General features: G+C 44.6%; 1 protein-coding gene across 2 annotated transcripts in view; it reads left to right on the top strand.

The window, feature by feature from the left end:
* The first annotated feature begins 229 nt into the window (after positions 1 to 229).
* LOC113808189 (zinc finger and BTB domain-containing protein 14) overlaps positions 230 to 12,124 on the top strand; it is a 53,481-nt gene continuing 41,586 nt past the window's right edge. For both annotated transcript variants that reach the window (XM_070138382.1, XM_070138381.1), the window contains exon 1: positions 230 to 401. In XM_070138382.1, coding sequence (XP_069994483.1) covers positions 245 to 401 — 157 coding nt within the window. In that variant the 5' untranslated portion in view covers positions 230 to 244. The remainder of the gene's footprint in view (positions 402 to 12,124) is intronic.

Here is a 12,124-nt window from a genome sequence, read left to right as displayed (position 1 = left end):
GAAGTTGACCATAACTCCCCGAGCTCTGATTTTTTTCGTTACCGTAAAAGTGGAGATATATTTGGAAAAAAGAGGGAAAGAAAAGGAAAACACAGGTACGAAATTTAACAGCATCGGCATTTGCGGACTGTATATATCTGGGTGGAACGGAGCATCACATTCTCGACATTTTTGCTTGCAAAGGGTAGAGGCTGGGGGTCGGGGGGAGGGCGCTCGGCTGCCTGGTGCTGCTGCTGAATGGAGAATGTGCCCCCGCGAGCCAGCGAGGCTGAAGCTGGCGTGGTGGTGGTGTGTGCACGTTTTCTACGCCGCCGCCACCGCCGTCTCGGCTAGGGTCCGTCTGGCGGGGCTTGGAGGGGAGCTATGGTTGTGTGGCTGCTTGCAAGCACGACCGTCCGCAGGTAAGATCTCGAGCGCTCTTCCACCCCAGTGTGCAGGGGGCCAGGGGAGGTGGAGGGGGTCTTGCTTGGGGGAGAGGGAGGCGAGATTGCTTGTGAGCGCCATGCGTTCGGCGGGGCGAAACCTAGAGGGCGAGCCGCGTCCTGGCGAAAGAATATTAAGTAAAGTTCAGTTGATCTGGAGCCGCGTCTCGGTCGCAGTTTATTGATTCGTCATGATCTACGGTGACCTCGACACTGGGACCGAGTGGGATGTTACAGGCCCCGTCCGCGGACACTAAGCGGCCGCGGCGGGGAAGGCCCTGCGCCGGGAAGCCGTCAGGACGCGGAGACGGGAGAGCGGCGCGGATACACACGTACCGCACGGAATTACGTTATCAGTAGCGGGGGTTAAGCGTGTAGAGAGAGTACAGCGGTCTCTGGTGCTCCCGAGGCAGGCAGGCGGCGGCGGCGGCGGCAGCGGTGGCAGCAGCGGACCGGCCGGGACACAAGACGAACGACCGAGGACGCTGCCACGGGGAGCCCTCTTCGTTCGCTCGTTCAGCCACCGCTCTTTAACCTTAACGCAGTGGAAGGGAGTGTGTGACGCGGGGAGTCCTGCAAGGTCCTTCAGCCACCGCCGCGGGACGTCTTGAAGAACGCAGAGGACAGAGGAAAATCCGACTCCAGATTTTCCTCGAGTGCTTCTCTCTCCCGAGCTGCCCGATGGAGGACGAGCACCTTGATCAGAGTAAACATTGCAGTTTTGAAGAGTTCGTTAACAGTTCAGTGGTGGAAGTTCACAGGCGCTTCTGGTGTTCCGACAATTTCCATTTGTTTAAAGCTTTAATGGGATTTCTTTTTTAAACGCTAGTAATGATGATGGGGTTTTAAGCTTGTGCGGTTTGCGTTTCATTCCTTCTTGCTTTCTTGTTCTTTTTTTCTCCTTTACGAATTTTCTTTAAAGAATTTTCTTCTCCCTCTCACCTCTCTCTCTCTCTCTCTGTGTCTCTCTCTCTCTCTCTCTCTCTCTCTCTCTCTCTCTCTCTCTCTCTCTCTCTCTCTCTCTCTCTCTCTCTCCCTCATCGTGGTTTGAAAATTTGCTTTGATGTTTACAGTAGTCTTCCGGACGCCTGTCATTTATTGCCAAGAATGTTGGGGTCTTGTAAATCTTCATTTTTATTAACTGGAATTTTAGCGATCATCATTAAGTATTTCAACCAGTTTTCCGAGAATGGTTGTTAGTTGATCAGTATAAATATCTTTTATTGTTGTTAGTAATAGTGATGATAGTAATTTTCCTTTTGTTTTTATTTTTTGGTATTTTTTCAGTATTTTCACTGACGATTGCTACTATTTGGATTTATATCATGGCCAGTTATTATTAAATTCTCGTATTTACTATCGTTATATTTGCTATCATCTGTACTGGTAGTATTATTAGCATAGGTATTTGTATTACTCTTTGTTATTACTACTATTGACGTCATTATTATTATTACTATTACCGCTATTTTTATTTTGATGTTTTGATTATTATTATGTTTGATTACGTCAAAGCGTACTGTATATATACATATTTTTTTTTTCAAAATCGGTTTTGTAGTAGCTGTAATATTTATCTAACATGTTATTAATATGACTATAATTTCGTAATCTCGTTTCTTTTAAATAGTTTCCATTATTACTATCTTTACGTGTATTCTTACGGTTTTATCTGTATCATAATCATTATTATATATATTATATTTTTACATTAATGTGATACAGGTTTGTTATCACTATTTCTGTCATCGTCATCAGCGCTATTATACTAGCATTGCTATAAATAACATCATTGCAATTAATATTTGGTATTACTGTTAACATTACAAGTCTTAGCACATATCGCAATTGTCACTATTAGTATTAACCGCAACAGTATCAAATTTCTTTAGTAATGATAGTACAGCGGGTAATAAATAAACTACTGTCAATGCTTTGTAATCTGGAGAGACGTTCATGAACCATTTCCTAATTTGGTACCTTAGGATTTTATTTGGTTCTCGTAATTAAGGCCACCTCTCTCTCTCTCTCTCTCTCTCTCTCTCTCTCTCTCTCTCTCTCTCTCTCTCTCTCTCTCTCTCTCTCTCTCTCTCTCTCTCTCTCTCTCTCTCTCGTCTGTTTTATCCCTCTTTCTTCCATTTTTATTTTCGTTTTTTTTTTATATTCTCTCTCGACGAGGAAGTATTCTTCTGTTCTCATAATTAAGGCCACTTGTTTCTCTCTTTTTTATCAATCTTATCCCTCTTTCTTCCCTTTTTATTTACGTTTTTTTTAATATTTTCTCTCTCGATGAGGAAGTATTCTTCTTTTGTATTCAAGTAACGTGCTTTGGCCTTACCGTATATGCAGTGAGGGCGACTCTTCCAGGCTTGCCATATGGTGCTAATTTTGCTCTCTGCTTTTGCAAGAATTGGGGGTGGGAGAGGGGGTGGAGTGGGATAGGAGGGGGAAGGGGGTGAGAAAGTGAGGGGAAGGGGGAGAGGAGGAGTGGAGGGAGGCTGAGGAAGGGGGAGGGACGAGTTGAGGGGAAGGGTGGGATGAGGAAGCGAAGGGAGGAGAAAGGGGAAGGGCGAGAGAGGGAGGGGAAAGGGTGGAGGGAAGATGAGAAAGAGAGGCTGGAGTGGGAAATGGGGAGAGGAGGAAGGAAATAAAAAGGAGAGGAAAGGGGGAGGATGGAGAGGGATATAGAGAGAAGGCGAAGGAATATATATAGAAGGAAGAGAGAGAGAGAGAGAGAGAGACGACCGATAAGGAACTAGTCTCACCTTGAAGAACTGTTACCTAAATTGCAGGCATGTCACTATAGTTAGCATTTCACGTGGTATTCTCTCTCTCTCAAAAAAAATAGAAAGATAGAACTTTTATTTATTTTTTGCTTTACTGTAAAAGACAGTTAAAAGAAGCGGATGCACTTTTGTTTTATAAAAAAAAAAAGTACAAAAAAGGCACAAATATCTCCCTTCTTGGAACTGAATGACGCAACTTCTCGGGTTTGAAACGAGGCAGTCGCCGGGTCGCAATCCGCCAGACGTGTCACACATCAGAACGCAATGACAAATTACGATGATAAGGATTATAAAAGTCATAACGATTATAGTATTAGTAATAATATTAATGATAATAATAATAATAATAATGATAATGGTAATAATGATAATAGTGATAATAATAATGATAATGGTAATAATGATAAGTGATAATAATGATGATAATAGTGATAATAATGATAATAGTGATAATAATGATGATAATAGTGATAATAATGATGATAATAGTGATAATAATGATGATAGTGATAAGTGAAAATTATAAAAAATATGATAATAATGATAATGATATTGATAAATGAAAATTATAAAAATAATGATAATAACGATGATGACAGTAATGATGGTGGTAATGGTTTTTATAATTATTATTACCATAATTATAATGATAAAGATAGTAACCGTAGGACTGATGATAACAGTTACCATAATAATAATACTGATGATAATTATAGCAATGATAATGCTAACGAGAACATCGATAAAATAAACGAATAGGAATAATGAAATATGAAAAAGGATAGAATAAATTAATAATAATCCATCAATAACAATAACTTCTCGTCTTCGCAGCAGGAGAGTAATTAATGTAATTCGCTATTTAACTTGGGGAAAAATAATTAGGCCCCTTGTCATGCAAAGAGACAATTAAGCGATAGTCAAACGTTTTATACTGCGAGGGAAATTATAACGGCCGTGTAAGTGACGGTTGTGGGGGCGTGGGGGATAGGAGGGAAGGGGGGGGAGGGGGGGGTTACCAGTACTTGTGAAATCCCCCTTCCCCGATCCCTCTGCCCCCCCCGCCCTAACAGGTCGTGGGTGGCGGCCACTCGGACGCGCTCGGCAGCCAGACCTGTTCTACGAAGTCAAATTGTCTCTCTCGCTAGCATTCCTGAAGTTCCCATATACAAGAAGTGAGAGCGTGTGGGAGGGAAGGGGGGAGGAGTCATTTTTTCCCCTCCCCCAAAGGTAGGAGGAGTGGGAGGAGGGAAGGGGAGGGGCACGGTGGCGAAGGAAGGGAGGAGGAGGTGGGAGGGAAGTGGGAAAGCATTTGGACGAAACTGGGTATAGAGGAAAGTAGGTGGACGAAGGAAGAATGGGGAGGAGAGGATGGAAGAGTGGAGCGAGGGGAGGAAGGGGATTAGAGGGAGAAGGAGAAGGAAGGAGAGGGCAGCAGGAGTAGGAGGGAGTGAGGGGGAGGAAGCAAAAGGGTGGAGGGGAGGAGGGGGGGTCAAGGAGTTGGGGCTGCTGCTATCCGTCGCTTGTCATGAGTTCTTCGTTTGCTTGTTTGTCTGCTTGCGACTGCAGTTCGGATCGCGGTGCGTTTGTATCAGTAATTATGATTAGCATTGTCAGTATAATACCTTTGTCAGACAGTGTTAGCAAAGCTGTTACACACACAAACACACACACACACCGCTGTGTAAATACTTTTAGCTTAAATTGGACTTCATTTGAAAGAATAAGTTGCAAGTTAGTGTATTATTGATGCACATTTAACAACCTGATGGCAGAGAGTGTGTGGTCAGAATTGTTAATATGATATCTCCGTTGCGAGGTTAGGAAGAGAGAGAGAAGAGAATGAGAGAGGAGAGAATAAGACGAAGAGAGAGAGAGATTTCCCCGTGGCGAGCTGAACTCCAGCCAAATCCTTAGGGAGAGGGAGAACGGGTATTGTGAGCCCCAAACAACTGTTGCGAGGAGAGTACAGTCGCAGGGCGAGCCTTGCTCGGCGAGTGCATTGGTGTACTTGGCCACTAGCCCTGCATTCGGCCATGAGCCGCCCAAGGTTGCGTGCCCCCTATCTGGGCCCCAACACTCAAGCACTCGCGGTGTCGAATGTCGAACGCCGGAGTTTACTACGGGAGAATTTTTATGGGAGACTTTATATACGTAAAAAAAAGAGAGAGAACGCGGCGCGTAGTTCTCCATTATCCATTTTTATATTTTTTATGTGAATATATTTTTATATGTATGTGTTTCCTCTCCACGTTTCTCTCTCTCACGCTCCCTTTTTTTATTTCATTTTTTGTCTTTACTTTTCCGTGCGTGGCGCTTGTCTTGTTGCCTTGCAGCGCCGTGCTTTTGGGTCTGCGGATGAATTTGTGACAGCGACTTACGCTTGCCGGTAATGAAAGACTCGGCGAGTTAGAGCGAGTAAGATTCCTTAATGGCCGTTTCCGTTGCGTCTGTTGCATTGACAGGTACTCCCAGCACGGTCGCGTTGCACTCGCGTCTGCCTGAGTGCATGAGAAAGCTGGCAAGGGTTCAGTTTTATATGAAATTTCGCACACAGCGACAGCACATACACGAAGGCATATGAAAGGGAAGCCTTAGAAACGGGTTGTGTGGAGTGTAAGGCTGCCAGTGTAAGTCAAGGTAGCCAGGCAGCCAGCCAGTGCTTGCTGGGGATATGTCGCAGCGCTGTGGTAGGCCTGTGGTAAGTGTGGTGGCCGCCTGTGGCAGCGGCTCTACGGCGAAGGAAAATGAGAAATTAAGAGCGAAGACTTGCAGGAAGGTATGGCAGGGCCTCGGAAATCAATAGAGGGACATTTGGCATCTGCAGCAACAGCGGCCACTAGTTCCTCAGTCACATGGTAGCGTCATGTGCTTGTTGCAAGCGCCGGGGCTCGCTGCGTGTTTTTCGATATTTAATACTTTTGTCTCGAAACTGTTTGACGGAAAGGATCAATCGGCACGCAAGGGGCCGCTCGTGTGTACCGAGGGGCGCGTGTGCATGTGTGTCTGTGTGTGCTTGCGTGTGCTTGGAGGAGAGGCGTGGGTAGGGAGGGCACGGGCGTTCGCGATCGCCCCGACGTGTATCGGGTGTAGGACCCTGCGCCATAGTTACTCGGCAACTTTAGTGGGCCGCTAACACTTTCCTTCTTGTTCCCAGCTGCGCCCCTCATTGATTTATTCCGCCCTGGATGGCCAAGCTCCGACCTCCTCCTCTCTTCTCTCTCCCCAGAAATTCCCCCTTTGTTTGTTTCCCGAGCCTTATTTATTGCCTCCTTTCGCGTTTCTTCTACTTTCCCCTCCCGCACTCCCCCTTCTCCTGCTCGTCTGGTTTATAGTTTCTCTTTTACTATTGTACTCGCGTCTTCCCTCGCTCGACTCCTCCTCTCCTCCTCCTTCTCCTATCCCCACCTCCTACTCCTATCCTTCCCTCCTCCTCTTCCTCCCTCCCTCCTTCCCATCTCCTGACGGACGGACGGACCCTCCCCCTCCCTCCTCTACTCCCCCTCCACCCCCACCGCCTTCTTCCCCATCTTGTCCCCCGCTAACAGTCGACCTTTTCATCTCTTAGAGCAGTCTTCCTTGCTCACAACTCTCCTTCTTCACTTTCGTCATGTAGACACTTTTTTTCTTCTTCAAACTGTTCTTCGTCCCCTTTGCGTGTCATTCTTTTGCTCTCCTGGTCTTCTCTTCTCTCTCTCTCTAATCATCTATCTTTATATATATACACTTATATCTGTCTGGCTCCCTATCTCTATCAACATCGTTTTCTTCACGTTTCGTCATCATCACGGCAAAAAAGCAAGAAAAAAAATCATGTTTACGGTACCACCTTTTACACCAACGCCTTGCATCAGTTGCATATCATACGTATATTTAAAAATAGTTTCTATATCATACCAACTGCTTTTCATCTTCTTGCTTGTCTCCCCTTTTCTTATCTCATTTCATTTTTTCGGTTAGCTTTGACTTGTTATCTCCGCACCCGATAGTTATTTTTATGTACTGTAACCTTCCTTTGGTGTTATCTATCCTTGTCTGTGGAAAAATGGAGTAAATATTTAGTGTTCTCTGCTGTTATAATTTGTAATGTATTTTTCCCTCCTTCAACCTCTTCTTCCTTTTCTTTCTTCTTTGTGATCCTCATTCAGGCCTTCTATTCTGTCTTTTATATCTTTTTGGGTTTTCATCGTTATTACTATTACTATGATTATTATTGTTATTATTTTTATCATCATCATCGCCGTCGTCATCGAATTCATCGTCATCGTTTTGTACTTTTCTTTTACTCATACTATTCATATTCACACACACACACACACACACACACACACACACACACACACACACACACACACACATACACATACACACACACACACACACACACACACACACATACACACACACACACACACACACACACACACACACACACACACACACACACACACACACACACTTGCACACGCACACGCACACACACACACTTGCACACGCACACACACACACACACATACACACACACACACACACACACACACACACACACACACACACACACACACACACACAGACACACACACACACGCACGCGCACATCACGCACACACACACACTTGCACACGCACACACACACACACATACACTTGCACACACACACACACACACACACACACACACACACACACACACACACACACACACACACACACACACACACACACACACACACACACACACGTGTACAGGCTCTCTCTCTCTCTCACTCACAAATACATTTCTTTCTTTCTCTCGCATTTTGCCTTTATGCAAAGTTTTTGCGCTTTTTCGATATATACAAGTTCCGTTTTGCGTTGTTCTTATCACCCCTCTGTCCATAATCAGATTACGTAGCTATTTTCTTTTTCGTTTTTTTCCATTTTCTCCATTTTTAATCTTTACTTTTATCATATTTTCCCTCACCTCCTTTAGATCCTTTAACATTTAGTTCTATTATCATGCTATCAGTAAAATTTTACACTAACAATTTTATCACATCTACATTCTTATCTGCCCTCGCTCTCTCTCTCTCTCTCCTTCTCCTTCCCCTGTTCTGTTTCATTCTTTGATTTGATTTTGATATTCCCACTTTCAGTCTCCGCGTCACCTTGCATATCTTCCTCCGCCTCACCTTTATCTTTTCCCTTTCCCTCGCCCTTCATTCCATTTTATCCCACTTCCTTCTCCATTTGCTCCTCATCCTTCCAACCCCTTCCTCTCTCTCTCTCTCTCTGTCTCTATCCCTCTCTCACTCTCACTTCTCCTCTTCTCTTTTCCTCCTGTTCATCTCCTTTACGCTTGGCCTTGACCCTCTCTCACTCCCTCTTCCTTATTCCCCTTTCCAGCCTTGTCCTTGACCTAGTACCTCACCCTCGTTATTGGATCAGAGAGAGGGAGAGGGAGAGAGAGAGAGAGAAACAGAGAGAGAAACGGAGGAGGAAGAGGAGGAGAGACACAGGGGTGAAGACGCGAAGGGGAATTATTGTAGAGAGGTACGGACTGTGTGTTTGTGTGTGTGTGTGTGTATGTGTATATGTGTGTGTGTGTGAAGGAGCTGAACGAAAGGAAAGAAGAGACGACAGAGCTGAAACAGACAGACAGACAAACAGACAGTAAAGGAAAGATTAAAAACAGAAAGATAAATTCAAGAAACGAGACCAACGACTAGAAAAAATAACCGAAGAATGTTAACGAAGCCATTGAAAGCGTAAGATGAAGAAAGGATGCTAATGAGGAGGAATAGCAGGAGGCGAAGAGGCGGAGGGGGAGGTGCAAAGAGAGATAAACCTGGAGCAAGGATGAAAGACGCCAACGTCAAGTATGGATAAAGATACATATAAAGCAACAGAGAAATGTTGAAATACCTCAACACGAGAGTGAGAACTGCGAGCATATTCTAATTTCGCAGTATACACAATAGGCACCTTCATAATATAATTACACCCGTAACCCATTCGCACTTAAAAGCAACAGAAGAAAAGCAAAACACACACAAAAAAAAAAACTTTCATTCAGGCAAACGGAAAAAAAGAGAGAAAAGAAAGATAGTCTTTATAAAAGGGATATTCCCCCTCAGCCAGACCGAGGGAGAGAGGGAAAGAGAGAGATAGAAACGCAGCGAGGGAGAGAGAGAGTGCAGCCCCATCCAGTGCAAGGGCTGTGAGCTATATCCTCGTATCGGCGCAAATGTGGCATCTAGCTAATCGGCCATGGCACGGAGGCGACCTATGGGCTTTCAACCGGCCGGCGGAGAGCAGGGAGCGCGGAGACCCCCTCCTCCCCTCTCCTCCGTCTCCCCCTTCCCTCTTCTTCAGCCTCCCCTCTCCTTCGTTTTCCCCCTCCTCTTCTTCTTCCACCCCTCTCCTTCGTCTTCCCTCTCCTCTTTTTCTTCCTCCCCTCTCCTTCGTCTTCCCCTCTTCTTCCTCCTCTCTCCATCGTCTTCCCCCTTCTCTTCCTGCTCTCCATTCCTTTCACCTCCTCTCATTCCCCCCCTCCCCCTTTTTCCCCCTCCCTTCCCTTCCCATCGTTTCTTTCTCACATATCCTCTTCCCCTCTCCTTCCCCTCCCCCCTCCCCTTCCTTCCCCTCCCTCCCCCTCCCCCTCCTTCCCCTTCCTCTCCCCCTTTCGTCCCTCCCTCTCGAGGCCCCCTCGAGTGATACAACCTGACGGATATGTCAAAATGTGGAGTTTGGGGAAAAATGACGATTTTTAGGGCCATTGTGCAGTTTTACCCACTGTTTAATCAAAGTTATACAGCCAATAGCAGTCATTCCATTGTAGACAGTGATTGCAAACTGTTATTTATGTGTCTACGGGTGATGGAGGATTTACTGCTACTGCCTGCCTAGCCTGGGAAAAGAGAGGGAGAGAGAGAAATTCCTTCCAGGGATGATGAATGCCAGCAACTCTCCTCTTTTTCTCGCCCTCTAAAACTCTCGCGAAGTAACCCCCCGCGTTAGTCTACACACGAGAGAGAGAGAGAGAAAGAGAGAGAAAAAAAGAAGGAAAAAGTATGTGTACTTTTGCCTTCGACAGCTAGGTTCATAACTCGGTCCTCCGGCATTGTTAGCTCGCCTTGTTGTGCCAACCAAACAATCACCTTGTGTATCATTTGTGTGCTATTATATCACTGGTGGGCGTTCATTTCTGACGTTTACGGCTTCTCTCGTTCCGATAGACGGTCGTAGTACGTGGCGAGTGTGTTTTATGGCTAATATGTACCACTAGACATTATTGTATTACTAGTCGCTTGTTCGTATCACTAGGAAGAGCAAGTAGCACTTAATAGCCTCCATGACTAAGAGTCTGAATCACCAATGTTCGTCTCTCTCTCTCTCTCTCTCTCTCTCTCTCTCTCTGTCTCTCTCTCTCTCTCTCTCTCTCTTTCTCTCTCTCTCTCTCTCTCTCTCTCTCTCTTTCTTCCTTTCTCTTTCTCAATCACTCTGGCCATATGTGTCTATTTCAGGTCGTGTGTTGAGCCATGCGAAAGGTAATCATGAGTTTGGGAAACTTTTATGCAGTATTTGAAAGGGATCAAACACTCATGGTGAAAAGGGAAGGGGAATGGAGAGAGAGAGAGAGAGAAAGAGAGAGAGAGAGAGAGAGAGAGAGACAGAGAGAGAGAGAGAGAGAGAGAGAGAGAGAGAGAGAGAGAGAGAGGGGCAGACAGAGGGAGGGAGAAAGACAAGAGACAGACAGACAGGTAGGCAGATGTATATGAGAGGAGAGAGAAAAAGGTAGCAGACAGACAGACAAGCAGAGAGAAACGGGCAGATAAACAAACGAACACAGGAGTAGACAACGCCACAGAAAGAAAAAGAAAAAAAAATCAAAACTAACAGACAACCAAACCTACAAAACTTAAAAAGAATCTAGACCAGAAGCAAAAAGAAAAAAAAAAAGAAAACATATCAAAACAAAAGCGAAACATGTAAAATTTATAATGAACAAATAGATGGTTTTACAGTACGCCATTTAAATGAAAAAGCGACAAGGGGAGAGGGATGCCATAACAGGGGAGACTGGATAATATGAATTACCATGTAAATCCAGCGCTTGTAGGGAGCAAAGGGGAGAGAGGGAGAGAGAGAGGAAGGAAGATGCAAAAGAGAGAGAGCAAGGAACGCAAGAGTGAAACGAAGAGAGCGGAAGGAGGAGAGAGGGAGAGAGAGGGAGACATTGACAGAGAGAGAGAGAGAGAGAGGGAGTGGGAGAGAGAGGGAGACATGTAGAGAGAGAGGGAGAGGGAGAGATGTAGAGAGAGAGAGAGAGAGAGAGGGAGAATACAATAATTATTCGACATTTTCCCTTACAATACACTTGCATTTTTTTCTTACTTGAAAATGACTGTGTAAGAGTTTTACCTACATAAAAAAACAACAGATTTTGAATATGAGTGAGAAAAAAACAAAGAAAGAAAAAACATTTCGCAAACGACGGAAAAATAATCAGAAATAGCAACACCGACAGAAAAAAAGTCAAAATCCTAAACAACAGTGACAGAGCGACAGTTTGGCTCGCCTTCCATTGTAGTAAGGATATATAGTAGCAGGGGTCGTAAAAATGACAGCTGATATTATTGCAGTAGTAGTAGTAGTAGTAGTAGTAGAAGCCAAGCTCAATGCAGAGTAATGGAAGTGCTGAAGGGGAACTGGAATTGCGCTAGTATCGTTGTAATAGTAATTGTGGTCGTGGAAGTTGTCACAGTAATAGATGTTATAGTATTGATAGTGCTGGTAGTTGTTGTAGTGATGAAAATTAGTCAAAATTGAATTACTATTACCAGTGTTGGTAGTAGCTATAATGATAGAAATGAATAGAGCTTCATAGTAATAGCAATAAATAAATAAATATATATATATATATATATATATATAT

The sequence above is a fragment of the Penaeus vannamei genome, chromosome 24, assembly GCF_042767895.1.
Source record: "Penaeus vannamei isolate JL-2024 chromosome 24, ASM4276789v1, whole genome shotgun sequence".
NCBI lineage: Eukaryota > Metazoa > Arthropoda > Malacostraca > Decapoda > Penaeidae > Penaeus > Penaeus vannamei.
The sequence above is the reverse complement of the archived record's forward strand: the minus strand, read 5'-3'. Positions and strand labels throughout refer to the sequence as shown.